General features: G+C 43.2%; 1 protein-coding gene across 5 annotated transcripts in view; it reads right to left on the reverse strand.

The window, feature by feature from the left end:
• ROBO1 (roundabout guidance receptor 1) overlaps positions 1-18,167 on the reverse strand; it is a 940,924-nt gene that overhangs the window by 24,802 nt on the left and 897,955 nt on the right. For all 5 annotated transcript variants that reach the window (XM_083171919.1, XM_083171920.1, XM_083171918.1 and 2 more), the window contains 3 exons: positions 14,220-14,262; positions 10,826-10,980; positions 6,456-6,791 (listed from right to left, as the gene is read on the reverse strand). In XM_083171919.1, the coding sequence (XP_083028045.1) occupies positions 6,456-6,791; positions 10,826-10,980; positions 14,220-14,262 (534 nt within the window). The remainder of the gene's footprint in view (positions 1-6,455; positions 6,792-10,825; positions 10,981-14,219; positions 14,263-18,167) is intronic.

The following is an 18,167-nucleotide window of genomic DNA, read 5'->3' on the forward strand; positions in this document are numbered from 1 at the left end:
GACATCCTTATTAGGGAAGCAGGTGCACTGTGGAAGGGCAGCCTCCTTGCCTGGGAGTGCTGGATGACATAGGAGTGTAGGCAAGGATGTTCTAAAATAATAGCATTCTAGAACAGAGCATTAGAAGCAGCACCCTAATTACTGTTATCTAAACAACCAGGAAAAGAAAATCTGTATTTCTATACCATAATTCCTTCAACAAGCTCAATATCATCGCAATAAACCATGTTTCCCCTGCAAGGAAAAATACACAAAACGTGGAAATATTAAATTCTTAGTGTGATTTACTGATCTTAATCGTCTGAAGAGCTTAAGGACTAATCCAAGTCAGTGGATATGTCAGTAACTAATATTGTCTTTATGACTCACTGCCTTAGTATGTAAGGAGTCCATTCTCCTACTGTGAATGCCGTGAGTGATCTATGTGTATAAATAGCTGCCTTTTGTACTTTTACTGAAAATAAAAAGGTAACGCTCTCAGTTTTCCCGCACGCAGAATTACTTCAATATATGTGTCAAAGGAAGAAAACAGGGATCGCGTTAGTCATTAATTAGGGATCCAAGAAACACACGAAATATAAAGAATGCCAAATGGTTATTTGACGCTGAGGCATAAAGTGTATTGTCAACATCTATTCATTAGCAATCACGCTCGTGAAAGCTTACATCCTACACTTATTAGTGCTATATACACATGTAGGGTCGCTGTTTACATGGGATAATTAAGGAATGGAACAGCAGCTGTGCTCTTTGGGTTGCATTATAATGACATCATATAGAGGTCACCGTAGAGCTTTTTATAATGTGTCATTATCAGAGGCTGCCCCCCCCCCCCATTCACTGCAAGACATATGTCCGAAGCCATTGTACAGAACAACATGCAAGCAGGAGGCTAAGCAGCCACGCTGAATTATTAAACCCGCCGCTGCTAGAACAAGGACTCCTTTGCTTTCAGAATCTTTCAAATGTTTCATTATTTTACTGAACAAGTCTTTTTTTTTTATTCACTGTGCCGCCATATATATATACCAGGGAACAATACAGTATTTATGGGAAAATATATATATTTTTCTACATATTTTAGAACCTTGCCATTTCATTCAGTTAATAATGTCAGGATAAATAGAAGCCCTGCATATGAATGCAACCAGATGCTCACAGCCGCCACCTAAATATAACCCTGTTGCCTGACTTAGAACTATATTTATACTCTCATAAGAGAGATTCGCTTACTGTGGGCCAGTGGTAAGATAAATATTGTGCCCCCCAAACATCTTAATCAGTAAGGTGTCTGTCTCCAGTAAGACAGGTCATGGGTTCAAAAACAGGGTGCTACACTAGCAAAAATGATGTTAGGAGGGGGAGTCAGCCACAGAAACGATATGGATGGCTTTCAATTAACTGGTTCAAACTGGTAGGGGAGGAGAGGTGCCCCCTTGGGAGCAGGAGCCCGGTTGCAGGTGACTCCATTGTCTTCTAGAGTTACGCCCCTGATGTGGGCAGAAAATGCGAATTTAAAAACTAAACTATGTCTATTTCAGGCAAGTCTGACGGTATCTGGATGATAGTTCAACAGTCAAAAGGTAGACATTGGCTAGGTCAATATTGACAACATGAATTAGGTCAATGTTGACAAACGGTTGACATGGAAAAGGTCGACACATGAAAAAAGGTAGCCACTTGTTACTTCAGTTATATCCCTTTTCCACTAAAAACCTGGGTCTAATCTGTGTCACAGAGGCAGCTGCGGGATAGTGCTGGGGCTTCCTTCTGCCGGTGCATGCAGATGACATCATCTCCAGGCGCCTTTGAGTCGACTCTACATAGACTTTAAATGGGGCTCTGGTCGGATAACTCAAGTGTGCAGTTTTCCCCTGCGCTGGCTACCAGCAACATGCCCACCTCTGCTCCAAGCCAGGTGCCCGCACACACTGCTCAGCTCTGTTTTCCTCCCCGGCTCAGCCTGTCTGCTCCACTGGGCCGAGGATAAATGGCAGGATTATCCCTAGACCCCACCCACCTAAAAACTGGGCAGGGCCAAAATCACGTGTGATTCCCCGGTCCTCCGCCAGGCCAGTCCGAGCCGGGAAGTATTTCGCACATGTGCATTATGGCTCCTGCCCCAAACGGTATCCGGACTGATCATAGACTGATTCATGATAGACAGTCATATGGTCGACCACCAATAGGTTGACAGGGTCTAAAGGTTGACAGTCAAAAGGTCAACAGGGTTTAAAGGTCAACAGGCAATAGGTCGACATGGTCAAAATGTCGACATGCATTTTTTTACAAAATTTTCAGCCGACAGACGGTATTTCATGCCCTACCATCCACTAGGGTGTGGAGGGAGAAGAAAATAGTGTGCCAAGCGTAGCGAGGCACCGAGCCCAAAGCATGGCAAGCGCATTGAGCCATGCGGTACACTTAGACAGTGTCCATGTCGACCTATGTCGATATACACACCCTAAAAACAGTTTAAAAAAAAAAAAAAAAAACATGTCGACTTTTCCCCATGTCGACCTTTTAACTATGTCAACCTTTTGACCTTTGGACTGTCGACCTTTGGACCCTGTCGACATTTTCCATTTTCAATGACATTTTGACTGTCGACCATTAGTGGTTATCCATAAGATTGTAGACCTAGACACTGTACTGTAGATGTTTTATACCATAGCCCCCCAAACCCACTACAGCTGCAGAAGGCTAGCAAATGACAAGCTGCATCTGTTTGGGTGCGGGGAGTGGGCAGCAGTGTTCTACAAAAAACAGGTGCGTTGCCTCCATTTTGTGGCACCTCCTGCAGCTTTACCAAAAAAGCATCAGCAATGCATGGCCGGATGCTTGGCGCGACTATGGGCCTTATTCTAGTTCACTCTTTCTGACAAAATCCCTCTTGGACAAAACCATGTGCACTGCAGGGGTCAGATGTAAAATGTGCAGAGAGAATTAGATTTGTGTGAGTTATTTTGTTTCTGTGCAGGGTAAATACTGGCTGCTTTATTTTTACACTGCACTATAGATCTCACTTTAAAGTAAAACCCCACCCAAATCTAATTCTCTATGCACAAGTAACATCTGCCCCACCTGCAGTGCACATGGTTTTGTCCATCTAAGAAGGAATTTGTCAGAAAGAGTTAACTAGAATAAGGCCCTAAGTCACCAAGATTGTGCTATGCCAAACAGGCTTTTTTTGTGATAATTTAAGGATAGGTGCATGTAAAAAATATGTTTTTCAGTATTTATCCACCATCAGTAAAGACGAGAACCCAGCGCTATAACACTGCCATTATTACACCGCACTCTGCCTGCTTTGTATATTTGCTTTCCTAGCCAATCCCCCAAATGTTTATAAGCAGAGTATATAATACGGCAGCAGCTGCGAGAACATACAGCCTAAGCTCCGGGCACACAAAAATATAGAATGACGTCAGGAAAAATGTTTAAAAGAAATTTAATTGTCGTTTACAGATGTTTAAATTTAGCAATTTGTACATAACGCCTTGGTAGGGAAAATGCAACATGGAAATGATTAGAGAGCAGCCAAAGTCAATTATCTGTCGCTGCCTGTTATCTGCCACAGATATCATCCACGGCTCCCTTCATAATGAGTAGAGACCTAGGTATCCGCCACACATATAACCCGGTCCTCCCTCACATAAAGGTCGGCCCGTGTCAAGCAGGAGAACCAGGTCACGTGAAATAATCAACAGCTCTGAGCTGTGCTAGAACATGGCCTTTTACCGGGGCACTGTAATAATTTTGTGATGTGGCGAGTTCAAAGCTGTCGCTGATCTGGATACCGGGGACAGCGCTGCTGCAAATCGTGTTATTAAAGTGAAACGCGGGGTTCTGTAGCCTGCAGCCCTGGAAGGAATGACACGCCGGTTCTCCAACATATTACCTTAGTGAAATGTGCCCTTAAGAATGGAGCGGTGCATGCCAGGGTTTTAGATTACTGCTGATATCAATTTATTCTGAACAAGAAAGCTCATTTAGAGAAATGGATATTGCACGCGTATATCTCCATGCACCTTTACACGCATGTACAAATAAATATACATTTACCAGAGAGACATAGACATACACTGTTAACCCTCTCAAGCACTAGAGTCGGAACCCCTTTATTGTAGCGTATGGGTATGTGAATTCCCTTGATCCATGCAAAGGAAAGGACACATGTGCGCATACCACCCACACCCATCCTGCATCAGTCAGGGTTGCCCCAATTCTAACAGACCAGTGATGGCTAACCTTGACACTACCGCTGTTGTTGAACTACACATCCCAGCATCAGTTTTAGCATGGCCAAATAGCAAAACTGTAGCAGGGCATGCTGGGATGTGTAGTTCAACAACATATACATATACATACTGGGTACTTGTGTATTTGCAGGGCGCCCAATTTACATACGTACGGCACCGTACGTAAAGTGTGGCGAGCCACCGAGCCCCACGAGGGGATGCGGAATACATGTAAAAATCAACTCCACGCCAACGTGGATAGTGGGGGGGTATGAAAAAGGTCGGGAGGACGCGTAACCGCGTCCGCTCGCCACGCTTCGGGGTGACGTGGATAGTGGGGGTGTTCATGGGTGCTTTTAAAATTAAGTACCATCACATCTCATCACATGGGTGCTTATACAATGAAAAATCGCATCGCACCGCAAATGGCATGCGCTGCGATGCAATGTGATTTCACTAAGCAGAATAGCCCATTAAGCAAATAGCTTAGTGGGCGCCCTGCAAATACACAAGTAGCACATACTGTATAGTGTTTATTTTACGGCAGCTATAATTGCCCTTGCCAAAGACGTGAAAATTTAGATTGCGATCTTTGTTTAATCAAAGGATGACCCTACAGCGATTGCACCGCGTCAGCCTCAGGAGTTAAATATCAGCGCTGTCCTCCTCCAATCCCTCATCCAGTATAACATTCTGATCAAATCTCACCGCATTCATTTTCTTTTATTTGATTTTTTATTTCATCTGTGGTTTATTATTTGCAAGCACTAAATACAGTTGCAAAGGTTAGCCGAGTGCTAATTAACTTTTTGACACTGTTAATCTCGATCTCTCTGCATTTACATGTATAGTAGCCTGACGGTTCTGCATGAGTCGTGGGAGACTGGCAAACGCTGAGCCTCGTTATTAAAAAGATCTAAGCCCCAGATCCCGAAAGACTTCACCTTCCAATAAAAGTAATAACAACAAGTGGCGAGCGGCGCGGAGTTCTCCATCCGCACACGGGGGAATTTACAGTTTCTCTAATATGAACACAAGCTAGAAACACACTACTAACAAGAGAAAGGGAAAAGAGGCCTTTATAGAGCACCAGTGACCAGCGCATAGTGAAAGCTGACCTGGAACCTATATATATATAAAAAGAGAGAGAGAGAGAGAGAGAGAGAGAGGAATACAGCAGATGCACTTGGGGAGCACAGTCTTGTGCTAATCTAATTTTGCAGTGGAAACGGCCATTTCGCAGAGGTAAAGTCCCAGGGGGCAAATATAGGATTTGTTTTGATGGGGGACGTTCCGTAGATGACATATGACATATATATATATTACATTTAGCCCATGGTGTTAGTGAGCCGCCAGCCCCTACAACTCTGCTAAATCCCCGTCCCATTTGATGGAATGAGGAAAGGTCCAACGTTCTCCCTGTGTATCCCGATATTCGGGATTCTCCCCCACACACACTGGGAAAGTAGGTAAGGATGGATTACACTACTGCACATAGGGGTAGGGGTAATAGGGTGGACACTACGAAGGTCAACATACATTCGGTCGACATGGCTAAGGTCAACAGGTGCGGAATGTCAACACAAGAATTAGGTCGACAATGGGAATGTCGACATGAGTTTTTCACATTTCGCTTTTCCTGCATTTTTTTACGTAAGTCGCACAGAGAAGTCTGGCCGGGGGGGCGTGGAAGGGCATGGGGCAGTGGACCTGGCAATTTGCATATGGGAACACCCAGTGTTTCACAGGCGTTCCCATGCAAATTGCCCGGTGACGCAGGTGCGGGGGGGCTGGCAGTTGATGTCAGCAACCCACCCTGTCCTTGCACATGGTGCACGCAGGTCTGACACCCTAGAGGTGTCTCAGATCTGCGAGCGCTGAAGAAATCATTTGAAACAAATCATGCCTTCGGGGGTTTGGGGGGGGGGGGGGGCGGGCGGCTGTGCAGGTGGCCCTTGGTGGACTCGCAAGGCTGCGAAATTCGCAGCCTTGCAAGTCAACCAGAATAAAGGCCATAGCACCGTGCTATTATATAAACTCACAGCAATGTTTTATTCTTGGTCATTATAATGGATGTCTCCGCTATGTGAAGATAATATATATATAATATAGTGGAGCTACAGTATGTTATAATGAAGTACACACAGTCACTGTTATATACATTGTCCTAGGTCCTCACCACAGCTGTATACAGTATAGAAATGCTTTTATCACCTTTGTTGATTTTGTTTTGCTCCATGATGTTGTACTGCATCGGGGCGATGTCCGGCTTGTGTTGGGCCGACGGCTTCCAGTGTTTTTCCTCCGTGTCGCCGCTGGATGAGTTTATATTGTTGCTGATGTTGGACTGAATGAGCTGAGTGGTGGCGTACGGGGTGGGCTGCCCGGCTGCGCTGACAAAACGCCCGTCTTTCAGATTTGGGCTGTTGAAGGTTTTCATCTCGTTGATTTTGTTGCTTAAGTCAACGTCGCCATAAACAGCTGAGTCGGGCACCATCAGGTTGGTCTGTTTGCTGTCCAGCTGGTTGTTGTAGTTTGCTATGCAATCGGCTAATCCACACACAAAAGAAAGACATGACACGTGAATGCTGTGACTGTTTGCTGTGGGAATACTTGGTAAATATTGTCTTTATAACCAGCGCATGCTGTTGCAATACCAGATAAATTCCATCAAAATGATGGACACCAGGGCCAGATTATACAGCGGGACAAACTCCCACCAGCCTGGATTACAGTGTGTACCCAGCTTAACTCTTAACATGTACAGTATACTCACCAACACTACACACGGCCCTGCGTCCATCCACAATGACGAAACAATCATAGAAAAATAACACAACCGTCACACAGCCAATTAGCTTTCATTTCTCTCATGCGAAACACGTGTCCTGATTCAGAGTGGGTTGTAGTTTAGCGAGGACTAGCGCAACTACAACCTGTGGCAGCAGGCGGTGGGGGGCTGTCCAGGACATGGCAAGGCCACCCCCACACACCGGGTTCCACATCGCTAACATGTGAGTGCTTCGTTCCATGCTAAAATAGTGGTGGGGGGGAGGGGGGGAATTTACTAAGATCAACATTCTATTTCACACACATGGGATGTTGCAATGGGCAACCAATCCGATCCTGTCTTTTATCTTTTAGAGTTTAGAGGTGCTAAATGAATAAGATTTAGATTCTGATTGGTTACCCATAGCAACATCCCATGTGAAAGAGAACTCCCATCTTAGTAAATTCCCCTGAGGATTCAGTATGTTGGATTATGGGGATTATTCTGGTTCACATGAAAAACAAATTCACTCTCTAATGGACAAAACCATGTGCACTGCAGGTGGGGCAGATGTAACATGTGCAGATAGAATTAGATTTGGGTGTTATTTTATTTCTGTGCAGGGTAAATACTGACTGCGTTATTTTTACACTGCAATATAGATATCAGTTTGAAGTAAAAACCCCACCCAAATCTAACTCTCTCTGCACATGTTACATCAGCCCCACCTGCAGTGCATATGGTTTTGTCCATTAGAGAGTGAATTTGGCTTTGCGAGTGAACCAGAATAACCCCCTTAGTACATTGCTGAGGAAGGATGCAGAGTATTACACACTTAACAGACAGGCCAGATTCTCTAAGCTTCAAAAGTGATAAAATGGAGAGTGATAAGCAGCCAGCCAATCAGCTTCTGCCTGCTATGTCACAGACTGTGTTTGAAAAATGTCAGGCAGCAGCTGATTGGCTGGCTGTTTATCACTCTCCATTTTTTTCACTTTTAAAGCTTAGAGAATCTGGCCCTTAATTAGCGAGGGTTGATTTAGTTGAACATTGCTGAGTGAGGAACGAGTTGGTGCTGAGGAAAGCTGTGTACACACGGGGGCGATAGGGGCTGAAATCGCTGGAAATATGGTCGCAGGCGACCATATTGCCAGTGATGGGAGAGTGCCCCGGCGATAAATCGCTGGGTGCGCGCTCCTATTTTCAGCCGTTCTAATAGCTGTCTCCTGCGACCAACTGATTACCTCTGCGGCACCGCCGGCAAAGGTTCTCTTTCATCAGTGACCATCTCTGGTCGCTGATGAAAAGGAGAAACTGAGCAATATATTTCCCCCGTGTGTACAGGGCTTAAGGGATGATGTAGTACAGTGCAGTACAGTGCTGAGTGAGTGAGGATTTTGCATATTTCCAAGTGAGGGTTTCAGAGTGAGTGAAGATTAAGTACATTGCCAAGGAAGGATTCAGGGAGTTACGGAGGGCCTTATTTTAGTTAACTCTTTCTGACAAAATCCTTTTTAGATGGACAAAACCATGTGCACTGCAGGTGGGGCAGATGTTAATTGTGCAGAGAGAATTAGATTTGGGTGGGGTTTTACATCAAAGTGAGATCTATACTGCAGTGTAATAATAAAGCAGTCAGTATTTACCCTGCACAGAAACAAAATAACTCACTCAAATCTAATTCTCTCTGCACATGTAACATCTGCCCCCCTGCAGTGCACATGGTTTTGTCCATCTAAGAAGAATTTTGTCAGAAAGAGTGAACTAGAATAAGGCCCTGAGAGGGAGGGCTGATTTAGTATGGTGCTGAGTGAGGACTCAGTATGTTGCTGAGTGAATGAGGATTTAGGAAGGATTCAGGGTCTTGCTGCGTGAAGGAAACTGGTGAACGAGTGTGAATTCTGGGATTTGCAGATCAGCTTTCTCTGACATATATAATTTATAGACTATATTATCCATTATATGAAAAAAAAAAATGGTGACTTTAAATAGTAATTAAAGCACACAGACTCCATTTGCAGGTAATGAACTGCTGCTGCTATGGGAATAATAAGATATATTTTGAACTGCTCCCTAAAACTATCCCAGAAGTGGTCTGTAAGCAGTATCCAGATGTTAATAATATCCAGGTCCTGCTTTGGAAATGTATATGTATATAACCTTGGATATTGGTACCTTATTGCTGATTACCTCCAATTAAACTCCAGCATATGATTTAAAATGCACTTTAATAGGTCTGATCCAGGTTAACATTCTTCTATATAATTTCTGTGGAGGTATATTTAAACTATTATGTGTTCTATAAAAGTTACGCTGTACATTTCCAATTTCTGGCACCGAGATCATTTTTTCCCCAAAATGTTTCTTAAGGGAACATTAAATTTAAATATCTGCGTAGCTATATAAAAGCATGGATCTCAGCACTAAATTGTAAGAGCGTTGCGGTACTGAGATACGAACTAGATACATTTCTACAAGTGCTGTATTGTGTAGTCTTTATGCGGAGCAGAATTGTGTCATTGGGTATGAATGGTCTTATCATGAATGTCAAGAAAGTTTTGGTAAACAATTCAATTGTTCAGTTGCTCATCACACGCTGCCATATTTCTCTGCGTAGATAGTACACCAATAAATTAGCGTTCCATTAAGCAACAGACTTTTTTTTTATTTAAATGAATTTACAATTGTTATGACCTACTGTGAATGTCATTCCCATTTCGGATGGCTCTTGTGATCTTTAACAAACTGCGCATACTGGCTCTTATTCTGGTTCACTCGCAAAGCCAAATTCCTTCTCAAATGGACAAAACCATGTGCACTGCAGGTGGGGCAGATTTAACTTGTGCAGAGAGAATTAGATGTGGGTGGGGTTTTACTTCAAAGTGAGATATACATTGCAGTGTAAAAATAAAGCAGTCAGTATTTTCCCTGAACAGAAACAAAATACAGGTAACTCAAACCCAAATCTAATTCTCTTTGCACATGTTACATCTGCCCCACCATCAGTGCACATGGTTTTGTCCATTTGAGAAATAACTTCACGAGTGAACCAGAATAAAGGCCAAACTGCAGAAGTGTAATATTGACTCCAACAGCGCAGAGGAAGGAGCCTTGAGGTAGTAATTTAGGTAAGGAGGAATCCAGGGCATGGGAATATTAGGTGATGTGTTTAGTGTAACATTATGTATAATTGCATGTTGCAATTAGCACCTAGTGTAGCAGTGGAGACCTAAGCTCTTTGGAAACTGCCAGAGAAAAAGAAAGTAAAATCCACCTGTATTGGCACCTGGCGACTACTCTGTGAACATACCAGGCATTGTGTAGCCATATGGACAACATAACCGCTATACGTTCATAGTAACCATTATACACTGATGCAGTATGCCCTGCTGATCATGGTCTGTCATCTGTTTCCTATTCTCCTTTGTGTGGGTCCATGAGTTTGTTTTCAATATAGATCAGAGGTTCTCAAACATGTTTCTCAAGCCACAGTCCAGGTTTTATGGATCTCCATGTATCTGCACAGTTGGCAAAATCAAAATGACTGAAGTATTAATTAAGTCACCTGCGGTCAAGCATGGATATCCTTAAACCTGGGTGCTTTGAGTATCGCATCTGTGAATCTTAACTATTGATAATTGATTCCAATTCCTATTTTATATCGGTCCATCAAGTGGTGAGTGGGACATTGTACAAACACACCGAGGTCAAAGGTTAAGAACACAGATTATGACCTTGCTATATCTGATCATGTCGGAAGTAGGAAACCATGTATACAAGCAAATCTGTGCTCCCAGCTACAGGCTCTGCTCACCTGGTCGGCTGTAAGTGGCGAGGTTGTTGTCACTGCTCCCATTGCCAGATGTGCAGCAGTTAATGGGGCACTCGTTGTGGCTGTTTCCCGTGTTTGGCCACGTATCGGCAAGCCATGGCTGAGCTGCAGGCTCCGCAATATTTAACAGCCCCGGCCTGCAAAAGAAAGGTAAAAAAACACACAATTTTAATACAATCATGTATCTTTGCGAATACTTCTAAAACTCCAAAATGTCACTTTTATACATGAAAAAATAAATCCAAGTACAAACTGCAGTAGCCCTCCTGGCCAGTAGGTGGAAATATAACACCCTTGGTTTTGTTTTTGTTTTTTTGTAGCTTGCAGAAAATTTTAGGGCATGATCTGTTATTGAAAGGCTTGTGCTTGTTTTATATGTAAATTATATATAAATATTATATATCTATAAATTATATCACTGAATCCTTATCACACTGCTCCGGGCCAATGATGTTACAGGGTACTAACAGCGGATGCGTTGGGACCTCAATCACCAGCGACCTGAAACAGCTCAATATAATACGGAAGCTAACAAAAGAGCGAGTCCACGGTTAGTAAATCAGGTAAAGAGGAGCAAACGAAGATGGACGATTAGGGGATAGTGTATAATTAAACCCCTTTCTAGAAGGCTGTAATTGGGTTTTGGATTATATATTGCATGGTGTGTACACAGCTTAAGGGAATGCAACATGGCTGCCTGCACAACATGGCTTCCTCCGCTGTGTATATCTGACAGGTGCACTTTAATACCAGTGATTTTGCTGCTTTCAGTACATCTGCTGTCACTCTGCAGAGTGATGGCTCTGTCTTCAGGATGTCAGTCGGGGTAACATTTGTCAGTAAAATGCAGGTCTACCAAAGGGCAGGAATCTTGTACTTTCACTCAAAGTGATATATGAAGGACCGGGTGAGGAAGATGAGATCATGGCATCATATAAACAGGTGAAGATCTGCCCTTTAATAAGCTGGTACCTCATTATGCATACTGTACTGTACCCGCAAGCCTGATTCCTCTCACAGCAAGATAATATTGTCTGTCTGATCTACACACACATTTCCCAATTGCAGTAACCTAGGTTAATCCGAGACTGCGCTAACTTTACATAAACAGCTTTCAACTCTGGAAAATGAACTCGACCCAGGTGAGTAAACATTCCCAATGTCGACGGGGTCTGAATATCAACATTCAAAATGACGACATGGATGAGATGTAAATACTAAACACCTCAAACAGTTATGTTTTCCATTTAACGCTTTGCAATTTGTCACTTTTGAATTTTTTTAATACACTTTTGAATTTTGTAAATTCATTTTGTTAAACAAGGTTTTGTGGGGTAGGTTTTAAGGCCATACTGCACCAGGGATATGTGCAAAGGGACTAATTCCAGGGGAGGACGCCGTTTCGATTTGACCACAAGTGACCAATGTTTTCTGGTGTGTGCCTACGCTACTGCCACAGTGTTGAGGAGCCCATACGCAGGTCCGATTTGGCCTATTTTCATCCGATTACGACCGATCGTCTCGATATATCGGATGAAAACTGGCCAAATAGGAGGTGTTTCACATTAAATTGGATCTGATGCCTGTTCCAGTACGCATCGGATCGGAGCCTAGATAGCACATAAGATAAATCAGAGGCATCACCGAGTTTTCCGGCATGGGGGGCGGGGCCAAATGATGTCAGCCTTGCTCCCACCCCCCTGACGTGTTGCCTCTCCGGACCTCTCCCGGAGAGGTGAAATTGAAAGCAGGCAAGTATGCATCAAGGCCAAGGATGGAGCCCTCCCAGGGAGCTGCCTGGGAAGTTCAAAGGAAATGAGGCCTATATACAGATGAGCCGTTGTCATTAGAGCGGCTCCCGGTGCACCATGCACCATCCTGAACCACCCCCAACCCGTCCACCAGAGAGAGGAACTCACGCGTCTCCGTCTGCTGGCCACTTCCCCGCCAGCGCTAGAGATATGTCGCGCTGGCGGGCGCACTGAGAGCGGCTCCATCTGTATGTGCGTCAGACAAGTCGGACCTGTGTATGGTCGCCTTTAGGCTCACATTTTATCCCCTTAAATCGGGACACTCATGAATTACACAGGTGATTAAAACCAGGTGAAATCCAGGCTTGAAGTCAGATAGCCACAGAACCTGTGCTGTTTATGAGTGTTCCGGTTTAAAGGGACAGTACAGTAAGCCTGCTGATAGGTTGTTGCAGCTCAGGTTGCCGTTTGGTATTGGCCGCAGCTTGCCTGATATGTTGCAGGCGCTTGGGGACGGTGACAAGAAGCGGCTTTGAAAAACAATCAAGACAAAAGTAGGCTTTAAAAAATATAAGTTTGCCAACCATGTATACAAGATTTATTGTAGATGGTGCAATGGTTAGCATTACTGCCTCACAGCACTAAGGTCATGGGTTCGATTCCCACTATGGCACTAACTGTGTGGAGTTTGTATATTCTTCACGTGATTGCATGGGTTTCCTCTGGGTGCTCCAGTTTCATCCCACACTACAAAACAATACTGTTAGGTTAAATTGTTCCCTTTGAAAACATACTTGCCTACCTTTGGAAACTAGTTTCAGGGAGATGATAGTTGGTAGCAGAAGTTTGCACAGTGCCCCCTTGAGGGGGCGTGTCATGCTCCACCCAAAGGGCATGTCTAGTTCCATATATGGAGAGATTGTGAAGAGAGATTGTAAACGTGTCACCTACAAGCGTGGGTGTGCACCGCTACATCTGAGCGGAATCTTTTATAATGACTTATAGCCAAATGTAGATGAGCCACAAAGCAGTTAGTAAAGAGCTACTATACTTGGTAAAGTGCTGGGAAATGGAGCTGATGATTCAATGTAAATGTATCTGTCTCTTTTTTCCCCCAAAATGTAACAGTGTAATGTGGGCTAGGTGAAATGAGGGAGATTGCTAGACTAACGAGGGAGAGAGGGAGATTGCTGCTATTTCAGGGAGTCCCCTGCAGAATGCAGGAGGGTAGGCAACTATTTCTGAAAAGCGCTGCGGAATATGTGTGAGCTATATAAGAAACTGGAAATAAATAGTAGTTGTTTGCTTTCTTTTCCTGGCTAAAGTGCTCCCCCTGGTGTCAGTAAGTAATATTTCACCATGCACACGGCCTGGCCACTTAATGATCACATTTTTAGTCTGATAAATATAATACGTTTGGTGATCGATTACATCAGAAACATGCTGTTTGACAATATAATACATGATATAACAGTTACCCCAGTGCAGGACACATATTGTAAGGACACATAAAGGCAAGATTTTAGGCTTCCCAGTACAAAATGAATCCTCCAGAACATGTTCACTATAACAACAGAGCAACAAAAGCAAAGTTCATTTTTATCATGAAATATATGGTTTCTCACCTGCCTGCGCTGCTCACAGCCTCGCCACCTCGCTGGTACGCCACTGTAAGATAAAACACAAATAAAACAATAGGACAACTGTAAGCAAAAAATGTAGCAACAATTGCAAAAATAATAAGCACAAAATGGATAGTCATCAACATTATCCACGGCGTTTGTACAATCAACATGTGATGACGGCCTATTCCACATGTCCTTTCTTCCCCCGAATCTATTCTTTCCCAAGCACTTGATAACTGGGGTGATACATCTTAGATATCAAGGAGAATATGACAGGCTGTTTTGATGCGGGATTGATCACCGGGACGCTATAGTGATATTTCGAACATAACAGATCACTTGTTTTATTCAAGGACAGCTTGGGAAAATAATAAAGATTTATGTTCTATTGAGCAGATAGTTGCTAAATGAAGACACTCATGTATATATCACATATATCACCATGTATCACCATACAAACCGCCATTATGTAGCGATGATGATCATGTGACAAAACATAAATGCATTGTAATGCACACATAATACTTGTTAAATGGTACTTTGTTTTTTTTACCATTGTGTTTTGTGTTGGTAATAACAGTACTATTCTTTTTACGACAAATAAAATGTTCATTCCTACAAAAATATTAATTTAAAGAGCTTTATAGGGTCCAGTTTTAACCCTACAACAGTTGGATCGGGGATCGTTATAGAAATGTTATAGTTAAGCAGGGCTGGGCAACACCGGCCCTCCAGATGTTGATGAACTACACATCCCAGCATGCCTTGCATCAGTTTCAGCATGGCCACATAGCAAAACGAATGCAAAGCATCCTGGGATGTGTAGTTCATTAACATCTGGAGGGCCGGTGTTGCCCAGCCCTGGAATAGAGAGATTTTCCATTAACCGGAAGATTGTCAGCTCATTGGGCTAGAAGGTAGAACTTAAGCAGCTAATGAAGCGGTACAAAAATGGTCTAAAAAACACAGCTTGAACGATGGGGTAGATTTACTAAAACTTGATTTTTTTTTTTAAAGAAATAAGTGGTAGTGTTGCCCATAGCAACCAATAAGACTGCAGCTTTCATTTCTCTACTAAAGCCTGGAAAATGACAGCCAGAATCTGATCTGGTTGCTATACGCACGGAGCAATCTGCGCTTCATTTCTAGGTGATCTGGTCAGAATCAGATCACTTCATAGTTGCCCACTTTTTGGTTGCCCTCTCCGGGAGAAGGCCGCCAGCTCAGTGAAGCAGGGGGCGGGGCTATTGCGGGGAGGTAAAAGGGTTGGTTTGGGGGTGGAGCCATGAGTGGGCTGCCCTATTGGGGCATGTCTAGAATGCTTGTATCATTTAAGCTCCGCCCCCTGCCGTGCACTGCCGGTATTGGGGGGGGGGGAGGTCGCGGGAGATGGAAAGCAATGCGGGAGGGTTGCCCCCCTTTCTGGAGGGCCAGGAGGGGGACCCCATTTCCGGGACCCTCCTGGCCATTCCGGTAGGGTAGGCAACCCTGGATCACTTAGAAATGGGGCTGTAATCGCCTCGTGTGTATGCCCCGTTAGTACTTCTCATCTGGTGTCCCAAAACTTTTGGAATACCTCATACCAGTCCCTATATTAGAGGGACTTAATAGACCTATAGAATTGTCCATCATTAGACTACACCCTGGGGGAGTTAGTGCCTGGTTGCCTACCTGACCCTTTCCTTCAGGGAAAAAATGCTCTGTTCCTGGACTTCCCTGGTAATGTATGATTGCCAGCACCTGTGGGGAGCCAGGTAATTGATAAGAAAGGTATTTCACCACAGGTGACGGCAATCATACATTACCAGGGAACTCCAGGAACAGAGCATTTTCTCCCTGCCAGATGTATCAAGCTTCAAAAAGTGATAAAATGGAGAGTGATAAACAGCCAGCCAATCAGCTCCTGCCTGTTATTTTTCAAACCCAGCCTGTAACATGACAGGTAGGCAACCCTGAGCTAGGGCAGATAGGAGTGTAGTGTGGATGGATGTGGGAGTGGCTTGGCCAGATCTGGGTTTGGATTGGACAGATCTTGGTGCAGTTTGGGTGGTTAATCGAAGGGGTTATATGTGTCCTGTTGCTTTTTAAATATTGAGAGATATCTTTGCTCTGGCCAGAAACCACAACTGCACATAAAAACATAAAACACCATTATCTGCCAAACAATGCCCACTTTCTGGCAAAGCCCCCTTTCCATATGAGTCCCGCCCATTTTGGGGCCAGGGAATCTTAAACTATGTTGGGACAGTTGAAAGATGTGTGCTATGTATAATATATATATATATATATATATATATATATATATATATATATATATATATATATATCCTTTATGAAGTACCTATAACATTGGAAACACCTCCAAATCAAAATTCCCTGCAACCAAGAGTTATAATAAATACTTGTGTAATGGGTAGAACAATATTGTTCTCCACTTTGTAATCTGTGTGTCTGGCCAACAGGGAGAGGGGGGGAGGGGGGGGGGGGAGGCATGCCCAGGTAACTTCAAAAACTCCCTCAAGAAATAAGGCCACAACTAGCCAATCAATGTGCTCTCAAGATATTCCCTTGTACACAGAGCAGGCCAAAACACGCCACTCTACTCCACTTCCTGCTCTGCACATCAAAGGGAAAAAGCAATTACATCCCAGTAATTACGGCTGAATAATTGGAAGCATTTCTGTACAGAGATAATTCCTAAAATGCCTCCATCAACACGTTAACCAATGGAGAACTGTAACGATTAGAATTTTGCTGTGTCTGCAATAAAATCATCTCGCTAGGTGGTCGAGCATTGGGCGATTTGACAGTACGTGAGATGGAACAATAGCTAAACAGCAGAAAGCAGGCATAACACTGATGCCACCCGGAGATTCCCCACTCCTATATTACACACACACAGCCGCATCTCAAATTTTAGTACACTCTATTTTTTTATTATTATTTAGGCATTCCACTACTGGAAAGAGTTAACGAGGATTAGCTGCACGGAAAATGCTGATGGAGACTACAGCTATGCGTTTCCTAACTAGGAAAATGTTTGAAAAGACGTCAAATCGGGCCCTTTAGAAGAATTCCAAGCTGGCAGTCTGCAGAGCAGAGATAACTGCCTGCAATGATTACAATAACAGGATTAAAACTTAAGAGGCAGTGTTAAATCTGTCACTGAGGTATTGGCAATGAAGTCAGGGCCTGCCACCAAGGAAGCTGGGGGCCACTAATAAGAAACTGCAGGCTTAGCAAAAAAAGAAAAGGAAATGTTTTCCCTTTTAGAGTATTTGGCTTAAAAAAAAAATGTTGACATAATTTCCGAATTTTAATATTTTTATAGGTTCTAACAAATGCATGAAAACAAATTTTTGATGATTTAGCACTATTTCGCATGGCGGTAATGTGTTTCGTCTTATATGAAGGGGTAAATTGACTAAGATAGGAGTTAAGATGGAATGTTGCCCATAGCAACCAATCAGATTCAACTTCTTATTTATTTAACACCTTCTAAAAGATAATAGATAGAATCTGATTGGTTGCTATGGGCAACAATCCATCTTCAATAGAACTCCCATCTTAGTAAACTGATTCCTTTATATAAGAGCATGAACCAAACACATTACCGCTAGGCAAAATAGTGCTAAATCATCAAAATTGTAAGAACCCACAAAAAAAAATATTTAAAATTTGTAAATTAAGGCAACATTTTTTTTTTAAATCAACTACTTTAGTGGGGAAAACATTTCCTTTTTCTTTTTCTGCTAATCTTCAATTGACCTCCCATCTTGGTATATTTACCCCCCAAATATTGAGCTTCATAGATCTTACAGTCATTTTGCAGCAGTACACGTCTATAAACATAATTAAAACGTGCGCTAATGTTCATGTAAAGTTCTTTTGTTATATAATCAAGCGATCAAGGATGTCGCGCTACTGCCTGTCTCTTTGAACGTCACC

This window comes from Crinia signifera, chromosome 2 (genome assembly GCF_055691185.1).
Source record: "Crinia signifera chromosome 2, ASM5569118v1, whole genome shotgun sequence".
NCBI classification, from domain to species: Eukaryota; Metazoa; Chordata; class Amphibia; order Anura; family Myobatrachidae; genus Crinia; species Crinia signifera.